The sequence below is a fragment of the Salmo salar genome, chromosome 13 (assembly GCF_965601325.2).
Source record: "Salmo salar chromosome 13, fSalSal1, whole genome shotgun sequence".
NCBI lineage: Eukaryota > Metazoa > Chordata > Actinopteri > Salmoniformes > Salmonidae > Salmo > Salmo salar.
This window is the reverse complement of record NC_138303.1, coordinates 75,691,530-75,711,772: the sequence shown is the minus strand read 5'-3', so window position 1 is coordinate 75,711,772 and position 20,243 is coordinate 75,691,530. Positions and strand designations below refer to the sequence as shown.

Here is a 20,243-nt window from a genome sequence, read left to right as displayed (position 1 = left end):
CCATGACTGACCCACCACCAAACCGGTCATGCTGGAGGATGTTGCAGGCAGCAGAACGTTCTCCACGGCGTCTCCAGACTGTCACGTCTGTCACATGTGCTCAGTGTGAACCTGCTTTCATCTGTGAAGAGCACAGGGCGCCAGTGGCGAATTTGCCAATCTTGGTGTTCTCTGGCAAATGCCAAACGTCCTGCACGGTGTTGGGCTGTAAGCACAACCCCCACCTGTGGACGTCGGGCCCTCATACCACCCTCATGGAGTCTGTTTCTGACCGTTTGAGCAGACACATGCACATTTGTGGCCTGCTGGAGGTCATTTTGCAGGGCTCTGGCAGTGCTCCTCCTGCTCCTCCTTGCACAAAGGCGGAGGTAGCGGTCCTGCTGCTGGGTTGTTGCCCTCCTACGGCCTCCTCCACGTCTCCTGATGTACTGGCCTGTCTCCTGGTAGCGCCTCCATGCTCTGGACACTATGCTGACAGACACAGCAAACCTTCTTGCCACAGCTCGCATTGATGTGCCATCCTGGATGAGCTGCACTACCTGAGCCACTTGTGTGGGTTGTAGACTCCGTCTCATGCTACCACTAGAGTGAAAGCACCGCCAGCATTCAAAAGTGACCAAAACATCAGCCAGGAAGCATAGGAACTGAGAAGTGGTCTGTGGTTACCACCTGCAGAACCACTCTTTTATTGGGGGTGTCTTGCTAATTGCCTATAATTTCCACCTGTTGTCTATTCCATTTGCACAACAGCATGTGAGATTTATTGTCAATCAGTGTTGCTTCCTAAGTGGACAGTTTGATTTCACAGAAGTGTGATTGACTTGGAGTTACATTGTGTTGTTTCAGTGTTCCCTTTATTTTTTTGAGCAGTATATATATATATATATATATATATATATATATATATATATATATATATATATATTTTTTTTTTTTAAAGACTAGAGCTCACACAACGCCTCAAGAAAATGCCATGCAGGGCGAGTGGCATGAACTAAAAAAAATCCTGTGCCCTAGAGAGAAACTTGGAAGGTTGGGAGAGAGTAGGTTACAGAGTTGGGGTGATTTGTGAGTGCATAGTCTGCTTTAGTCAGGGAGCTGTTGTGAGAGCTGCTACAGCCTATTAAGACATGGGCTGGCATTAATGAAGAGAGTCTGCGAGCGCTTTCACAAACCAGTTCAGACAGGATTTACTGGGAGAATCCATCCTGTTGCTTTTGGACCTCCCTCAACCTGTTTAGCACACGTACATTCTCAAACACAGGCATGAACAAACACACACACTCACTCACTCAGTAAGTGTGTATGGTGTCGTGTGCCTATGGGGAGTTCAATTGTGTTTATATCTGCCTGGATGACTGTCCATAAACATATTCTCCCTAAGGTGGATGTGCAGAGGGAGGAATTATCCCTACTGCTTTCTGTTTGGGATGTAACCAGTCTAATGCATTAAAATGCTATGAGTTGAAGCATTTTTTTTTATGTGTATCTTATTTGCCTTGCGCAATTGCCTTTCTCTGTGGGACTGAAAGTAAGCCTATTTGAAATAGCATTTTACATTTACATTTAAGTCATTTAGCAGACGCTCTTATCCAGAGCGACTTACAAATTGGTGCATTCACCTTATGATATCCAGTGGAACAACCACTTTACAATAGTGCATCTAAATCTTTTAAGGGGGGGGGGGGGGGTTTAGAAGGATTACTTTATCCTATCCTAGGTATTCCTTAAAGAGGTGGGGTTTCAGGTGTCTCCGGAAGGTGGTGATTGACTCCGCTGTCCTGGCGTCGTGAGGGAGCTTGTTCCACCATTGGGGTGCCAGAGCAGCGAACAGTTTTGACTGGGCTGAGCGGGAACTGTGCTTCCTCAGAGGTAGGGGGGCCAGCAGGCCAGAGGTGGATGAACGCAGTGCCCTTGTTTGGGTGTAGGGCCTGATCAGAGCCTGAAGGTATGGAGGTGCCGTTCCCTTCACAGCTCCGTAGGCAATCACCATGGTCTTGTAGCGGATGCGAGCTTCAACTGGAAGCCAGTGGAGAGAGCGGAGGAGCGGGGTGACGTGAGAGAACTTGGGAAGGTTGAACACCAGACGGGCTGCGGCGTTCTGGATGAGTTGTAGGGGTTTAATGGCACAGGCAGGGAGCCCAGCCAACAGCGAGTTGCAGTAATCCAAACGGGAGATGACAACTGCCATTTTCTCTGTAACACTGTGGCTTTGACCATTCAGAGCATTTTGCATTAGTTGATGTATGTTTTTCATAACCGAGACCAGACCATTGATTGTGTGTCAGCTTTGGTATGGATAGGTGAGGTTAGTTTGCTCTTTACTGAGCAATGTGCATGATGTTGATGTTGAGGCTAATTTATAGCATTTTTAGAGTCTGACTAGGAAAGCTACAGTAAATGTAAAAAAAAAATGCTATTATGAAAAGAAATGGAGTTATATGCATATTCTTAATTTTTTTGGAGGGTTAGGGCTAACCTTAGCTCGCTCCTCTCCTTGGTGATGCATCCTCTTATGCCAACATGCCCAAAAAGCATTACACGATGAGCAATGGCGGCAGGTAGCCTAGTGGTTAGAGTGTTGGGCCAGTAACTGAAAGGTTGCTGGATTGAATCCCTGTTCCCTAGGTGCCGTGGATGTTGATTATGGCAGCCATCTGCACCTTTCTGATTCAGAGGGGTTGGGTTAAATGCGGAAGACACATTTCAGTTGAATACATTCAGTTGTACAACTGACTAGGAATTCTTTCCCCAATGAGCAATAAATAAATAATGTGTCTTATTTAAAGTAAGAGAGTTGATTACTTGGTCACAATGTGATACCACTTTTACTCTCGCAAGAGCTGTGGATTCTGTTGCTCAAGGCAGAATCGAGCCAAGCCTCCCAAGATTTTTCCTTTAAAGAGGAAATTTGCGGTTGAAACAATAACAAAGAATTTTCCCTGCCACTGTTTCGGTAAAAAACTGAGGGATGTGGCTGGAGAAATGTAACACTCAAATTCATAGATAGATCTATGGATGCAAGTACTGACCATCCATATAGTTTGAAGCATGTTTTGAGGCTATACAGTGTTTGTTTACATTTACTTTGTTTACAAACATTGGAGTAAAACAAGCTTAGCCTATATTTTAGGTTCTGATAGTGTAAGACTGTTGAACTAAGTTTATGAGGCATTTATAAGTTATATTGTTCAAGAATCAACAGGTACTTAAGCAATAAGGCATGAGGGGTTGTGGTATATGGCCAATATGCCACGGCTAAGGGCTGTTCTTACGCACGACTCAACACAGAGTGCCTGGATTCAGCCCTTATCCGTGGTATATTGGCCATATACCACAACCCTCCGAGGTGCCTTAATGCTATAATAAACTGGTTATCAAAGTAATTAAAGCAGTAAAAATACATGTTTTGTCATACCCATTGTCATACCCATGGTCTGATATACCACAGCTGTCAGCCAATCAGCATTCAGGGCTCGAACCACCCAGTTTATAAATATCATGAATTTATAAGTAAAAAAAATGGTAGTCGCAAATGCAGATCGATCCTTTAAACTAGAGGGAGGCGTGCCCCCTACTGGCTCATCAAGAACTCTGCATTACAACTTTCCCAACGAGGTGCTGAGCCTTCTTTAGAATAACATTCTGCAAGGTAAATCCATTACCTTCATTTGAAAGAACATCGTTATTTGTGTTTTTCTACAAGTGCTTGACTAATATACCATAGGTAAAATAATAACCTCACCAATTTTGTTCATACTCATTTATAATTTCCAGCATTGCACACCCTTATAACTCAGTATGCAGCCCCAGTACGCTAGGTGGAGCTAAACTTTTTTACATACAAATCAATGTAGAAGAAGACAAACATCATATTCTAAAGATGTCGGCGACCAGGGAAAAAGATGGTCGACCAGGGAAACCGTCAGGAAAGGAATCTCAACCTTTGATTATAGCCAAAACTCCGGCAGAGGAGCAGCGCCTTAAATTGGAGAGATTGATGAGAAACCCTGTAAGTGTCGGGGGGTTCTTTGAGGATATATTCAAATAGCTCATGTTTATCTCCACAGCCAGCAAGGCTAGCTAACGTTAGCGCCAACCGCAGTGGATCTGTGTTTACGCACAGTTAGTTAGAACATTGCCTGATTCACAGTCTGAGATTAATGGCATTCATTTGTTTGGAAAAATTCATCTCACAAGCCAGAATGTTGAACACTATTTTATTTCAACGTAACGTTACTGTGCCAGTTGTGTTGGCGGTTTGTCCTTTTGTTGGTAGGAATTTGAGAAAAATATCCACAGGAAAGTACAGTATCAATAAACCGACTTTTCCAAACGCTGGTAATGGTTTATATCACCTGTCACAAAACTATGCAAACACGTGCATGTACTTACATGCGCAAATGTTTCAGGTGGTAAGGCACTTGAATGCACTACCAGCGCTTTGAAAAGGTTTCGTTAGTAGGTGGCGACAGGGAACTAGCGAGTTGACGAAGATGGCGGAAGTGGATGCTGAGTTCGAATTAAGCAGGAAGTCAGTAGTGACAACAGTAGTATCGAAAACTAACGAAAAGGAATTTGTCTAAGATTGGAGTGCAGTAAATGATAATGAATTGCTTCTTGTTCGGATGCATATGTGGGAAACCCGTTTGTGGTTTCGAAAATGGTGACGTATGCACTTGGAAAAGTGGAGTTTGTCAGAGTGCCCTGAGCTATGTTCGAATACCTATACTAACTTACTGTATAGTACATACTAATGAGTATATATTATTAGTTCATTTTAGTATACTGTAAACGAATGGTATCCTTTCAGTTGAGCATACTAGCGCTTCGCCTGTCTACAGGAAGTGTATTCTGTTGCTATGCAACCTTTTGCTCTCTTATTAGCATAACAAATTACTAGCTAGACTTCGAGTGTGTTTGTAAATTCAATCTGGAGTGCCAGAGTGTGTTTTGGGCGTTTGTAAATTCAGGGCGTTGTCAGATTGTCTGTTCATAAATTCTGAGCGTTTCGCCCTCGGAGCGTGCTCTGGAAGAGTATGGTTGATCTGAGCGTTCTGACCTCAACTGCAGTCAAGCACCCGAGCTAACTGGCTAATGTTGGCTAGCTTGCTAGCTACTTCCAGACACAAATGAGAGAACACCTCACTCTGACCATTTTACTTGCCCTAGCAGAGCTGGTTAGGCAGTTCATGTTATCCAGAGCGTTGGTGATTAACTGTGCTGCTGGCAACAATTTAATGAAGCTTGTTTGCCAATGTTTACTGACATCGGCCACATTCTACGATCGTTTGTAAATTAATCAGTTATTCTGCCTCTGGCAGTCAGACGAGAGTGCTCTGAAATCGGAGTAGATATTCAGATTGAATTTATGAACAGACCCGAACGACTATACCACTTAGCTAAGCTATGAATGACGTGAATAATCAAGTCAATAAACGTTGGGTAGTTAGCATAAAGTAAATATACTGGAAAGTTCGATGTACTAGGAGCCAACAAATCTGAAAACGTTGTGAAGCCACACCCATTTCCGAAGAATTGCATTATGTGCCCTAAAAGCACGGAAATGTTGTCCATTGCTTTTATACTTCGTATTTTGGTGAATGTAGTACCACATCCGGGACATTTTGGCATACTAACTCTTTCCATACTATGACCAATAAGCATACGACATACTCAATTTAAGTCACAAATAGTATGGTTAGTATGAGTTTTCCAACACAGCTCAGGAGTGGTAATATTTTGATTCATTTAATTTCTGAAGAGCAGAGGAAGATTGCAGTGGGCCTCAAAAGAATCAGGACAACAAAGGAGTCATCTCAGGGGTGACGAAGGATGTTCAGGTTGAATACCTGAAGAGAATTCCTGATGTGGTTGGTGCCCGGAGTCTGACCCGCTGGGTGAATGGAGAAAAAGAAAGTCTGTCGGTCCTGTTGTTTTTTGATAAAGAGCAAATACCCACGCATGTGAACCTTGGTTATGTAAGATATGCCGTAATAGCATTCATCCCTAAACCACTGCAGTGTAAGAATAGTAAAGGATTTGGCCATGTTTCAAGTGTGTGCAGATGAACAGAGTATACTGAAGAACGGTGTGTAAAAGGATGACGTTGTTGCAATTGTGGTGGGGATCATGATCCTGAGTTCCTGGAGTGCCCTGTAAGAGTGAAGGAAATTGAGGTGGCAAAAGTCAGAGCGGTCAATTGAATCTCCTATCAGAGGTGATTTAAAAGAATTGAGAAAACAAGTGATGCTAGTGAAGATATGGTAGTGGATACACCACAGCCTGTAGTAAATGTTTGCTGCCAGACAAGAGACCCTGTGTGTTAAATTGATTTTGTGTTCATTGCCACAGTTAAACTGTACAGCACAAGTCTCAAAGAAGTCGAAACTGGACATTATTGTGGCTGTGGCAGAAATGTTTTTGGGACCAAAGGATTTTACATCTGAAGACTTGCAAGGTGTACTGGTGCTGGAAGACCCACCCTCCCAGGTTCCCCTTGAGCCTGTATAGGGATGTATTTATTTTTTAACAAAAGTTAGATTTAAAAAAAAATGTATTTTGTTTCTGGTAGTTCAGTTTTTTTGGGGGAATCCTGTTTCCATCCCGCATAGTAGGTGGCAGGATGCACATTAAATTGTGTGATCGCCAATATACCATAAAAGAAGAAGCGCTTTAAAAAGTTGGTTTAATTATGCTTTCCTGTGGACATTTTATCACCACTTCCTTCCATCAAAAGGACCAACAGAATGGGCAACCATAAAAGTAAGTTTAAATATAATTTATTAAACATTCTGGCTTGTAGAGACTTTTAGAGTAACTTAATTCAGACTGAATGTCCATGGGGTAACCATGGTAAGTTGGATGTATTAGGCAAGCTAGAACAGTGAGTGACAATACTAGCTAGCTAATTATCGTAAAAATGAATACTCATGTATGTTTGTAGGATAAACCTGCTCCTATCCCAGACCGACCAAAAGAATGGAACCCTCGGGCTCCTCCGGAGTTTGTGCGGGACGTGATGGGTAAGCCTGCAAACTTTAGCTAAATACCTGTGGCGGATTAATTTGTGAATTATCAGGTAACGGCAAGGGCACGTGCAAGTAATTTTTTTGCAGCCAAAGAGTCGAGCGAGCTCTGCAATAATTATGGTTATTTATCTTGTAAGACTCGTTATCTATGCACATACACACTATCACATTATTAGGTAGGCAATGGTATGTTGGCACAGTTCGGGCACTGGAAATCTTACCCCCTACTACTGAGTTGATTTTAATAAAAGCACTTTAAGCCCGCTGATGAGATGTGTAATGAATCTCCCCCTCCTCCAGGCTCCAGTGCAGGGGCTGGCAGTGGAGAGTTCCATGTGTACAGACACCTTCGCAGGCGAGAGTATCAGAGACAGGACTTCCTGGACAAGATGACTGAGAAGGTGGGCAGCTGACCTTATTGTTTCTCTTGGGAACCAATTTCTTTTAAACGGTGGGGTTCAGCAATAAACTCTTTCCTTTTTCTTGCAGCAAAAGATGGATTTGGACTATCTTGACAAGGTGTCAGATAACCAACAGGCAGCTGATGAAAGAACAGCCAAACGCAGGAAGAAAAGGTTGGTACATTAATCAAGGACCCACTAAAAATAAAATCTATAGACCTTATCGCTTTTATTCTCTGCTGTAAAACTTTAAACTGGCTGGTTTGATACATTGCACGTTTGTGCATTTCAGGGAAAAGCTGAAGCAGAAGAAGCTTATGGCAAAGAAAGCCAAGCAGGAAGCCAACAATGTTGAAGGTAAATTAAACAAATAATATTTAAGTGATGGATTTCATTGAAACATGTCCCCTTCAGACTTTTAAGTGTGACGAAAGAGCAAGTCCACTACTTGTGTTGCTATGGCCAGTGCAGGAGCCAAATTGTACTCGCATATTATGCTACAGCAGGGTTTTTCTGGATCAGAAAGGGGTTTAGGTGGAGGGTGTGGCAATGGGCGTGGTCAGCCTGTCGGTGTTGCTGAATTTTAGAGACCCCCATCTTGGCGGTGTAGAGACATTTTTGTAATTTTAAGCCAATTTCCTGCAATTCCACAAATTTATCCATGGAGCTGAGAGAGAATTTTCAGTTTTAAATATGATTTCCTGTGATTCTACATATTCTGCCATGAAGCTAAGAGAAGATTTTGCCGTTTTTAAAGCTAATTTCCTTAAATTCTATGCATTTTGCCATGGCTAATACTTTATTTTGCTCAAACATGATAACAAACTCAATATTGCTATATTCATTGTTTTTGGAATTTTAAATTCTCCCATCTAGCTTTTATTTAGGTGATTGTTGTCAAAGATAATAAAAAAAATAGGTCAATTGTCTTTTTAAGTAACTTTACAGTGCATTCGGAAAGTATTCAGAACCCTTGACTTTGTCCACATTTTGCTATGTTACAGCTTTATTCTAAAATTGATTAAATTGTTTTCCCCTCATTAATCTACCCCATAATGACAAAGCAAAAACTGATTTATTACATTTACATAAGTATTCAGACCCTTTATTCAGTACATTGTTGAAGCACCTTTGGCAGCGACTATAGCCTTGTGACTTCTTAGCACACCTGTATTTGGGGTGTTTCACCCATTCTTCTCTGCAGATCTTCTCAAGCTCTGTCAGGTTGGATAGGGAGTGCCGTTGCACAGCTATTTTCAGGTCTCTCCAGAGATGTTCCATCGGGTTCAAGTCCGGTCTCTGGCTGGGCCACTCAAGGACATTGAGACTTGTCCTGAAGTCACTCTTGCATTGTCTTGGCTGTATGCTTTGGGTCATTGTCTTGATGGAAGGTGAACCTTCACCCCACTCTGAGATACTGAGCGCTCTGGAGCAGGTTTTCATCAAGGAGCTCTTTGTACTTTGCTCTGTTCATCTTTCCCTCGATCCTGACTAGTCTCCCAGTCCCTGCCGCTGAAAAACATCCCCACAGCATGATGCTGCCACCACCGTGCTTCACCGCAGGGATGGTGCCAGGTTTCCTCCAGATATGGCATTCAGGCCAGATAGTTAAATCTTGGTTTCATCAGACCAGAGAACCTTGTTTTTCATGGTCTGAGAGTCCTTTAGGGGCTATTTGGCAAGCTCCAAGCGGGCTGTTATGTGCCTTTTACTGAGGAGTGGCTTCCGTCTGGCCACTCTACCATAAAGGCCTGATTGGTGGAGTGCTTCAGCGATGGGAGAACCTTACAGAAGGACAACCATTTCCACAGAGGATCTCTGGAGCTCTGTCAGTGACCATCGGGTCCTTCCTGACCAAGGCCCTTCTCACCCTATTGCTCAATTTGGCCGGGCGGCCAGCTCTAGGAAGAGTCTTGGTGGTTCCAAACCTCTTCCATTTAAGAATGATGGAGGCCACTGTGTTCTTAGGGACCTTCAATGCTGCAGACATTTCTTTGGTACCCTTCCACAGATCTGTGCCTTGACACAATCCTGTCTCGGAGCTCTACGGACAATTCCTTTGACCTCATGGCTTGGTTTTTGCTCTGACACACACTGTCAACTGTGGGACCTTGTATAGACAGGTGTGTGCCTTTCCAAATCATGTCAAATCAATTGAATTTACCACGGTTGGACTCCAAGTTGTAGAAACATCTTCAAGGATGATCAATGGAAACAGGATGCACCTGAGCTCAATTTTGAGTCTCCTAGCAAAGGGTTTGAATATTTATGTATTCGGCAGGTTGCCTAGTGGTTAGAGCATTGGGCCAGTAACGAAAAGGTTGGTGGATCGAATCCCAGAGCTGACAAGGTAAAAAAATCTGTCGTTCTGCCCCTGAACAAGGCAGTTAACCCACTTCCTAGGCAGTCATTGTAAATAAGAATAAGAACTGACTCGCCTAGTTAAATAAAGGTAAAAAAAAAGGTATTTCTGTTTTCTATTTGCAAACATTTCTGAAAACCTGTTTTTGCTTTGTTATTATGGGATATTGTGTGTAGATTGATTGAGGACATTTGTGACCGACTGGCTCAAAGTTGTTTTTATTTTTTTTTTTTTTACATTGGATAAAAGCAGAGACTCAGAACTACAACAGTTATATCATACACAGTTGAGGAACAATGGGGAAAGTCATTTTGCTTTTGAGAAAATGGAATTTGAATGTTTTGGTTCTACTATTGGAGAGCCCTTCTTTGTGTACCCCCCCATTCTGCACTGTTCACATCCTCTTAAGCTTTAGCCCCACCCTTCTCTTTAAGGGTTGATCTTAATGTACTAACAGTAGTCAAGCACCCAAGCTAACTTGCTAGCTGTTTCCAGACATTTTAAGTGCGAGAGAACCGCTCACTGAATGTTACTCGACCTAGCAGAGCTGGTTAGGCTGTTATGTTATCCAGAGTGTTGGTGACTGCAACTGTGTTGTCAGATCGCAAATTCAGAGCGTTTCACGTTGAGTGTACACTGGACGAGCTAACTGACTAACATTGGCTAGCTTGCTAGCTATTTCCAGACGCATAATAAGAACACCCCATTCTGACCATTTTACTCATGCTAGCAGAGCTGGTTAGGCTATTTTGATGTTATCCAGAGCGTTGGTGACTAACTGTGCTGCTGGCAACAATTTAATTACGCTTTTTTTGCCAACGTTTACTGACACTGGCCACATTCAACGGGTGTTGAGCGTTCGTAAATCATCAGTTATTCTGCGCTCTCTGGCACACTCAGACGAGAGTGCTCTGAAATCGGTGTTGATAGCCAACATAAATCTGCATGTAGCTAACCAACCAGGTTTAATGTAAGCTAGCTAACATTAGGCTATAGCTAGCCAGCCAAATAGCTGAGATACGAATAATAATGTCATACACATAATACACATTTAGCTAAAGTTAGCTAGCTAGCTAAACAATGAACAATCACAACTCATGACAATTCTGCATGAATCTGCAGGTAATTAACCAACCAGGTTCAATGTTAGCGAGCCAACATTAGGCTAGCCAAGCAAATGGCTCTTTCTGTCAATTTTAAACTTATAATATCTGAAAATGTAGCTAGCTAGACTCTTACCCATACATCATTCATGGTTGGACGCGTCTCCTGTCGGATGCCATTGTTGCCCGTACTTTGAAGATGTAATCCGGAGACAGGTGTTTTCTCAATCTCCTTAGCTATCATACTCGAATTACACTGATTTTTGAAAAACTCAGTCCACCAGAAAGTGGAGAGCAACACTTATGTAGTTTTAGTACACAATACATTTTTTTTTAAAGCCGCGTTAGACAGGATTACCTAGACATGTTTTTTTTCATGTCTCATGGAATGTAGGCTTACAATTAACAGCATTTTTTTGGGGAACATTACTCCCAACCCATAGGAATCCCCACCCAGTTGACATTAAAATGGCAGAAGCCCTCAATGGTATTGTCCATGCCAAAATGGATATAACTCTTCTAGAGCCCTCTTTCTACCTTTATGGTGTAAAGTGACGTGGGAGGGGAAACATAATCCAAAGACACTTCTATGAGTGGTCTGATGCATTTGTTAGATTACGAGCATTTAAGTGCAACATTGGTAGCGATGGATTTGGAAAACAGCTTAGGTTGAACACTAAACCCGGCCCAGTACAGTTTCTTAGTGGAAAATGGTAAAGGTTGTAAGTTATGGCAGCAGAGACTGATTTTTAGATTGTCCCCTCTGTTCAGATTCTGAGAAGTCCTCCTCCAGCGGTGAAGAGGATGACCAGGAGAGGGAGGCTGAGGATGATGCAGAGGCACCCAGCTTCGTCATGGGGAAGAGGTGAATGCCTGCCACCGGGTCATGAGACACGCTCCAGGAAGAAATTGAACAGGGGGGTCAATATCTAATACCTGTTTAGAAATCAACACAGCTGAGCAACACAGCCCAGCTTTTATCAATGTCATGGACTCCATAGACATCTGAGAGAGAACAAAGGGAGATGAGCCTCTGTTAGGGAACTGACATTCTTCCAAACTCATGTTTGTAGTTTAGAGCAGTGTTACCTGGCCCTGGTCCTCGGGTACCGCCAACAGTACACATTTTTTTGTTGTAGCCCTGGACAAACACACCTCATCCAACTCATTGAGGGCTTGATGATTAGTTGACAAGTTGAAACAGGTGTGCTTGTCAAGGGTTACAATAAAAATGTACTGTTTGGGGTACTCAAGGAACAGGGTTGGGAAACACTGGTTTTAGAGGACCTCGTTCCAATTCAGTGAATCGAGGTTGACAAAGCTGGGTTTCGCATTTATTAGGCACAGAAGGAAACTGACTGAAACAGGGAGGGAATACCTGAACTTGAAATGCTCCTATAAGAAATACATATTTTTGTTTTCTGTTGCAAAACCTTTTGCTACAGTGTGCCCTAATGAATGCAATGATACAGGTGTCTCTCATTTGAAATATTTTCCTTTTTTGTGGTAGTATAATTGCTCACTTGTTTATTTTTTTATACTGTACTTGTGTATATATTTTTAATAAACATCTGGGAAGAATAAGGCCTATATTTGCTGTATTTTCCTCCTGTAGAATCTTCTGGAATAGTTTATTACTATATGATAGCCCAATTTCATAAGCCATACATTTACTTAAGGACATGCATGGTTAAGCAATTTTCACAGTGCTGATCAGGACATAACTCCTATAAGGGTCACTCTCCACTCGTGAAATGAATTTGGGGAAGGATAATGCATTTCTTTGAGTATTTGTTCTAAGAGGAAAGCAGATGCTTGTATTAGGATTTTTATAAAGAAGTGCTTGCAGTAATAACCTGGGTAAAACTTGGATCTGCAATTACTTTACCAGGAAGCAATCATTGCAGGGTATGTTGTAATTTTTATTGCATGTGTCTTGTTCATCCAATGACATACAGTACCAGTAAAAATGTTTGTCACCTACTAATTCAAGGGTTTTGCTTTTTTTTTTTACTATTTTCTACATTGTCAAACTATGAAATTACACATGGAATCATTTAGTATCCAAAAAGTGTTAAACAAATCAAAATGAGATTCTTCAAAGTATTCTCTGGAAATCTTTTCCAACAGTCTTGAAGGAGTTCCCACATATGCTAAGCACTTGTTGGCTGCTTTTCCTTCACTCTGCGGCCCAACTCATCCCAAACCATCTCAATTGGGTTGAGGTCAGGTGATTGTGGAGGCCAGGTCATCTGATGCATCACTCTCCTGGTCAAATAGCCCTTACGCAGCCTGGAGGTGTGTTGGGTCATTGTTCTGTTGAAAAAGAAATGATACTCCTATTAAGCGCAAACCAGATGGGATGGTGTGGCAATGCTGGTTAAGTGTGCGTTGAATTCTAAATAAAATCACCAACAGTGAAGCACATCACACCTCCTCCTCCATGCTTCATGGTGGGAACCACACATGCGGAGATCATCCGTTCACCTACTCTGCATCTCACAAAGACACGGCATCTGGAACCAAAAATCGCAAATTTGGACTCATCAGAGCAAGGGACATATTTCCACCTGTCTAATGTCCATTGTTTGTGTTACTTGGCCCAAGCAAGTCTCTTCTTCTTATTGGTGTCCTTTAGTAGTGGTTTCTTTGCAGCAATTCAACCATGAAGGCCTGATTCATGCAGTCATTGTAAGTAAGAATTTGTTCTTATCTGACTTGCCTAGTTAAGTAAAGATAAAAAAAAAGATTTATATTGAGATGTCTGTTACTTGAACTCTGAAGCATTTATTTGGGCTACAATCGGAGGTGCAGTTAACTCTAATGAACTTATCCTCTGCAGCAGAGGTAACTCTGGGTCTTCCTTTCCTGTGGTGGTCCTCATGAGAGCCAGTTTCATCATAGTGCTTGATGGTTTTTGCGACTACACTTGAAAGTCCTTGAAATGTTCCAGATTGACTGACCTTCATGTCTTAAAGTAGTGATGGACTGTTGTTTCTCTGCTTATTTGAGCTGTTCTTGCCATAATATGGACTTGGTCTTTTACCAAATAGGGCTATCTTCTGTATACCACCCCTACCTTGTCACAACACAACTGATTGGCTCAAACGCATTAAGAAGGAAAGAAATTCCACAAATTAACAATGCACTCCTGTTAATTGAAATGCCTTCCGAGTGACTATCTCATGAAGCTGGTTGATAAAATGCCAAGTGTGCAAAAATGTCAAGGAAAAGGGTGGCTACTTTGAAAAATCTCAAATATAAAATCTTTTGATTTGTTACACTTTTTTGGTTACTACATAATTCCATATGTTATATCATAGTTTTTATGTCTTCACTATTATTCTACAATGTAGAAAATCGTAAAAAAAACTAAAAAAACACCTGGAATGAGTACTTGGTGTCCAAACTTTTGAATGGTACTGTATAAGGAATAGGTCTCAACTTCTCTACTGCACTCTAAGTTTACAACATAACATTCTATTTAGATTGTTCCTATTCTAAGATTTTTAAAAAGTAAGCTTAATCTTATTTCCACTTTTATCAAGTCTAGACTTTTCACAAACTCTCCGAAGTGGGTTGTTGCTCTAGAGTTGCAGAACTGGAGATGCAGCAGAGCAGTTGACAATGTAAACAACACCGGCCTATATTTATGAAGCTGTCTGAATGTCTTGTTTACAGTCTCAACGCATTTTGTTTGTAGTCAAATGAAAGTCAAATGTTATGTCACATTATTTTTAGACTAGCAAGTGAAATGCTTACTAAAGGTCCTTTTCCAACAATGCAGATTTAAAGAAAATAAAAATAGTGACACGAGGAATATATACAGTGAATAACAACTAGTAAAAATAACATGGCTATATACAGGGAGTACCAGCACCAAGTTGATGTTCAAGGTTACGAGGTAATTGAGGTAGTTATGTACATATAGGTAGGGGTAAAATGAGTAGGCAACAGGATAGATAATAGACTGAGCTGTAGCAGAAGCGTATATGGTGAGTGTGTGGCGTCAGTATGCGTGTGTGGGCGTATGTAGTGTGTGTGGGTAGAGACCAGTGTGAGTCGGTGCAAGAGAGCTAGTTAAGTAAATGCAGGTAGTCCGGGTAGCTATTTAGCAGCCTGGTTTAGCAGTCTTATTGCTTGGGGGTAGAAGCTGTTCATGGTCCTCTTGGTTCCAGACTTGGTACACTGGTACTGCTTGCCGTGCTTGGGTGGCTGGAGTCGTTGACAATTTTTTGGGGGCCTTTGTCACCGCTGGGTATAGAGGTCCTGGATGGCAGGGAGCTCGGCCCCAGTGATGTACTGGGCTGTACTCATCACCCTCTGTTGCGTCAGTCAAGATGCTCTCAATGGTGCAGCTGTATAACTTTTTTGAGGATCTGCTGGGAGCTGTGCTGGACTGGTGAGGCACACAGGGACAGAACCTAACAATGGGTAGTTAGTGGGGTTAATTTCAGTGAATGCAAAGCAACAAAAATGTCATTGTGAATTTCTAAGTTATACCAGGTTGTACAGCCCATTACATATCCTTTACCAACTAATGTCTCATCTTGAGGTGTGTCTGTTTTTGACTTCAGTTATGGCTCTTCCAAAGACCAGATAGAGATGTCGACTTCTGCACATAGCCCTGGGATCACAAATTACAACACACACCACCTTAGTAACTACTACCGCAATGTCCATTAAGGAAAATACAGTTTGCTTTACAATGAAGGCATAACATGTCTTTTCTTTTCTAAAAAAAAAAGTGATCACTACAGTTTTACATAGCTGATAAAATCAGGTTTGTCTCATTTTGAAAAACACCCTAAACCGTTTAATATATTTCAATTCCTACAAGTGTTATAATTTGACTTACAAAGGATAACCTTTGAAGGTGTGAACATATGTTTGTAATAAAAACTGAAGACTAATAACTATGAATAGTTCTGCAGGTATATTTACAGATTCTCAAACTTTGACATAATGATTGTTTCTTACACCTGTCCGTTTACAATGTAATAAACCACATCTCTGGAGAAATGAATTAACAATTGAGTAACTGGTTAAATCCTGCCAAGAATATGTCAAAGGAATATTCACCTGAATTAAATAATAGTCAACATGGGCTGTGCCATGAGGTTTTTGTGTATTAAGAAAATAAAACAAAATTAAACAAAAGAGTAGGCATGTCTAGGCGTGCAAAACACCTGTAGCAAACACCACAAATGGTTTGAAACAGGAATAACCACACACACCCATACATACCAACCTGTGTTTGATTCATTCTCTTTTAAAAAGGGATGGGTAGGGAATCTATTTAGGAACGGTTCACATCAGCTAAGTTCAGTCACTTTCCCAGGAGCAGTGAGCAACATACAGCATACCAAAGTGTTCGAAGAAATGGCATTACTATTTTATGTAGTGCTGTGCCTGTCTGTCTGGACTGGGTTGTGTCAAAGTAAGTGCATTTTTTCAGTTGTAATATTCACAATATGTCAAGTGAATAGTTTTTTTTGTGGATTGTTAAAGTTATTAATATCCAAGATGATCTTTCACATATGATCTTAAAGGTATTTACCTCCGTTTCAGTTATGCAAGTTATTATTTATTTAACCTTTATTTTGACTGGGAGTCATGCTGAGACCAAGGTCTCTTTTACAGATGAGCCCTGTATCAAACATATACGTTAATATACACTATACACATCAATACAAGAAAAGCAAAACACAATCATATAAAACAAATCAATTAAAAGGTCCTCAATCAGCCCTAGAGGAACCAACCCTTCCAATTTTAGAGAGCTTTGGAGATAATTCCAGAAGTAAGGAAAAAACAACCAGATTTAGTTAACTCAGTTGAGATCAAAGGGATCTCCAGAGTTAGCCGTCCCTGAGACCTGGTATGATAGCTCATATGATTTTAAATCGATGATAATTGAAAACAAATCACAGCAATTAAAGGAAGTGGAGATTTGAAATTTGTTTTATGGCATTGAATTTAGGCTGCATGTAACTATTTTGCAAAGTTTTATGTCATTTGGAGTTCCTGTTGTGTATTCAGTTGGCTCCAGAGAAAGCATACGTGTCAGAGTTTTTGCTGAAAAACAGGTGGGTTCCATAAAACAAAATGTGCACTATAAGAGACCAACCTTTCTTCAGATTTAATGTGTGAAACTACAAAGCTGGCTCCACCAGTATTAGTCAGATGTGCTGAGTTTCTGCTGAACAACATTGCAGAAATGATACAGCGTGGGAAACCTACTCACAATGTATGCTGTATGGAACACTTATAGTATTGGGAGGAGACTTAATTACTAGGTGTAGTTTTCAGATCCAATTGGCATGACTGAACTTCAGTAGTGTGACGTCTCATATGTTGCACATTAACCTGACCTCCCTCAATGGTTTAGACAGTATTGAGAAATTGGGCCAAGATGACAGATGTGTCATTTCAATTAAATATATTGATGCAAAGTTGGATAGAAAGTCCATAACATTGGGCCTGGCTTTTTATTCAACCGTCAAGCAGTTTCACTCGACACACCCGAAATGTGTGTTGGAACATTTCAGGTAAAAGAAGAATCTGTAAAAACAAAGAAAGGAAACAGTTCTCTAGAAAAGAAAACGTTCTCTTTCATTGTAATGATCAAATTATCAATAGATTTTGGGAATAGTCCAAATGTTTTTTTCTTTGTCCTTTCACAGTACCAGTCAACAACACTCCTGAAATAACCCCTTCCAGCTTGGCTGCGAAACTGACCTCTAATTCAGTGATACTGACGTCCCCAAGTTGTTACTTCAACGGTCTGGGCAATTTGTCCTGCAATTCTACAACTACCTGTGAAATATGGCTCGTTTCGGCCAAAGATACAGGTACTGGAATCCTCTGCATTTGATAGGAAATATAAAACCAAATGGCATACAGGAAGAGCAATTGAACATTCTTCCGTCTTTGATTTATAAAGAAAAACACATGCAATGTCAAAATTTTAGAACGTTTTGGTGCACCAAAGTAGATACAGTATGTTGTACTTCACATACAGAACAAAGACAAAGAAAGCACAGTATTGCATTTTTGTTATTTCTTATTCTACAACCTTGTTACATTTCAACAGGAGTCAGCAATTATGATGCCGACAACAAAATGCCCTACATTGACACCCGCTCTCCTTATCCAACCGCCTTCTCTTCCAACACCTCGAAGAAATACTTCCTGACCAAGTTGGGGCTTCAGAAAGCCTACCCCTGCCCCATCGTCGCTGGAACAGGCTACTTCAGGGTTGGCTCTGACGGTAACTGCTCCACTCCGAACTGTAATGGAATATTGCCTGTTGGCTCCACTGCCAGGTCAGAACCCCTCCTTCACCCCAGTGCATTGACTTTGGATCTAAGTTGAAGTACCATTGTGTTAATTCAATGCAACCAACCTAAATTATGTTCTTCCACTATTTCAGATTTAAGTATGTTCTTATCAACCCAGCGAACAAAACAGTTGTTGCGGAGAGTTTGTGGTCCAACAACATCACTCTTTACTCTTGTAAGGAAGTCCCATATATTTTCTGAATCTACAGTACTCAGTAAATCAGAAATGTCCATGTACCTCTGCTAAATGTAAAAACAACACCATTGTCTATTCCTCCAGTGAAAGACCCCGAAAAAATTGATAATGGCTTTGCTGGAAGGTCTGCGGCCATGATTGTCATAACAGCTATCCTGTGTTCCTTCCTGGCCTTGCTGCTGCTGCTATTGCTCATCATGCTGATCTATGTCCTGTGAGTCAAATTACCTACCGCCTTTCCCAGTTAAACTTCATAGACATAGGGTTCATAGACACAATGTTCATTTCCATTTCCATAGTCGGCTACTTAGCATGTATCTAATAGGCTACCTGACATTCATTGATTTCTCCAACCCTCTATGTCCTCTGCAGTTGCTGTCGGAAGGAGAAACAGGAAATCCAAGTTCCAGGATCAGTGCGCACGTATGACACTCACAACCTGAAGGAGCCTTCCCCCTATGTAAACCATGCTTATGAGGATGAGCCACAGAGACCCACAGCCACTAGCCCCATTAGGCTCAAGAGCTACACTGACTATGATTTGAAAAAACCAGCCACAGAATTGTAGTAAGTGTTTATGAGAGGAAAATGTTGCACTTACTGGTTCTATGATATTAAGGCTGGGGGTTTGATAGCTATTTAGAGGTCTAATTTTGTTGCTTCATTTAAAATAGCTGGAGTCGAGTCCTATGTTTAAAATACTATGTTAAATTCACGTTATAGGCTACATTTATTTGGAGGCAATGACTTGTGTCATGAATATAATCTATTTAGACAAAAAAAAATGCAATTGAGTGTACCAAGCTAATCAAAACTCAATTTTGTAACCATATATTTATATATTTTTTTCCTTTTTACAATAATCCAAATAGAAAGAGAAGTTCATAATACTCAATTTCTCTAACATCTCCTATATGCTGTCATCATTGCTGTGTAGTGTGTAAATGGGTCATTCTATGAAAATGAACATTAAAAATATATATATATAAAATATATTTTTTTACCAAACGTTGTCAGATAATAGCTAACCCCTTAACATTTTAAATCAACATAAATGACAGCTGGGGGTGACACCTGTGTTGAAAGGACCAGTAATAAAGGACTGCTAACCTACAAAGCATTACACAGGCTTGCTTCTACCTATCTCTCCGATTTGGTCCTGCTGTATATACCTACACGTACGCTAAGGTCATAAGATGCAGGCCTACCCTGCTGGTCATCTTTGATCTCCATCCGGCACAGCCAGAAGAGGACTGGCCACCCCTCAGAGCCTGGTTCCTCTCTAGGTTTCTTCCTTGGTTCCTGCCCTTCTAGGCAGTTTTTCCTGGCCACCATGCTTCTACATCTGCATTGCTTGCTGTTTAGGGTTTTAGGCTGGGTTTCTGTATAGCACTTTGTGACATCTGCTGATAGTAAGAAGGGCTTTATAAATAAATGTGATTGATTGACTAGTAAAGCCCCAGTGCACTACTTTTGTGAAAAAAATTAAAACGAAATGTATTCAAGTGTTTACCAGCATTCTTCTTTTTTTTTGGGGGGGGGGGGGTTCGATCAGTTTTAATGTTGCAGATAGATTGTGGCTTCCATTAATGCATAATTTCCAATTCCCCATATATTTTTTGTAAATATATTTTTACATTTATATTTTTCTTTATTATTTTGCCCTAACCCTACCATCCCTCCCCTAATTAGAGTAAACTAATGGACAACAACACTTAGGCTTCTACTTCCAGCTTATACATACTATATACACTTTACGGACACAGTATACTTTACAATAGTTATCTTTTGTTTGTTTTTATTCCCA

At 41.0% G+C, this 20,243-nt stretch overlaps 1 protein-coding gene across 3 annotated transcripts; it reads left to right on the top strand.

Annotated features, from left to right (window-relative positions):
• The first annotated feature begins 3,836 nt into the window (after positions 1 to 3,836).
• Positions 3,837 to 19,946, top strand: upk3b (uroplakin 3b). Of its 3 annotated transcripts, XM_082960333.1 has the most exons (11): positions 3,837 to 4,012; positions 6,947 to 7,025; positions 7,332 to 7,432; positions 7,521 to 7,606; positions 7,725 to 7,789; positions 11,669 to 15,299; positions 17,584 to 17,751; positions 17,994 to 18,225; positions 18,333 to 18,415; positions 18,521 to 18,650; positions 18,809 to 19,946. In XM_082960333.1, exons 1-6 carry the CDS (start codon positions 3,884 to 3,886, stop codon positions 11,764 to 11,766), a joined length of 558 nt encoding a protein of 185 aa, XP_082816459.1. In that variant the 5' UTR covers positions 3,837 to 3,883; the 3' UTR covers positions 11,767 to 15,299; positions 17,584 to 17,751; positions 17,994 to 18,225; positions 18,333 to 18,415; positions 18,521 to 18,650; positions 18,809 to 19,946. The 3 variants fall into 3 exon arrangements, with proteins under 3 accessions (XP_082816459.1, XP_045549488.2, XP_013992717.1); XM_045693532.2 differs by lacking the exons at positions 3,837 to 4,012; positions 6,947 to 7,025; positions 7,332 to 7,432; positions 7,521 to 7,606; positions 7,725 to 7,789 and having other exon boundaries at positions 14,943 to 15,299; XM_014137242.3 differs by lacking the exons at positions 3,837 to 4,012; positions 6,947 to 7,025; positions 7,332 to 7,432; ... (1 more) ...; positions 7,725 to 7,789; positions 11,669 to 15,299 and adding an exon at positions 15,808 to 16,337.
• The last annotated feature ends 297 nt before the right edge of the window (positions 19,947 to 20,243 follow it).

Coding starts and splice junctions, on each gene's coding strand:
- upk3b (XM_014137242.3), top strand. CDS start 16,280: ATGGCATTACTATTTTATGTAGTGCTGTGCCTGTCTGTCTGGACTGGG. Junction 17,752..17,993: donor CGTTTCGGCCAAAGATACAG/GTACTGGAATCC, acceptor ACATTTCAACAG/GAGTCAGCAATTATGATGCC. Junction 18,416..18,520: donor CAACATCACTCTTTACTCTT/GTAAGGAAGTCC, acceptor CTATTCCTCCAG/TGAAAGACCCCGAAAAAATT.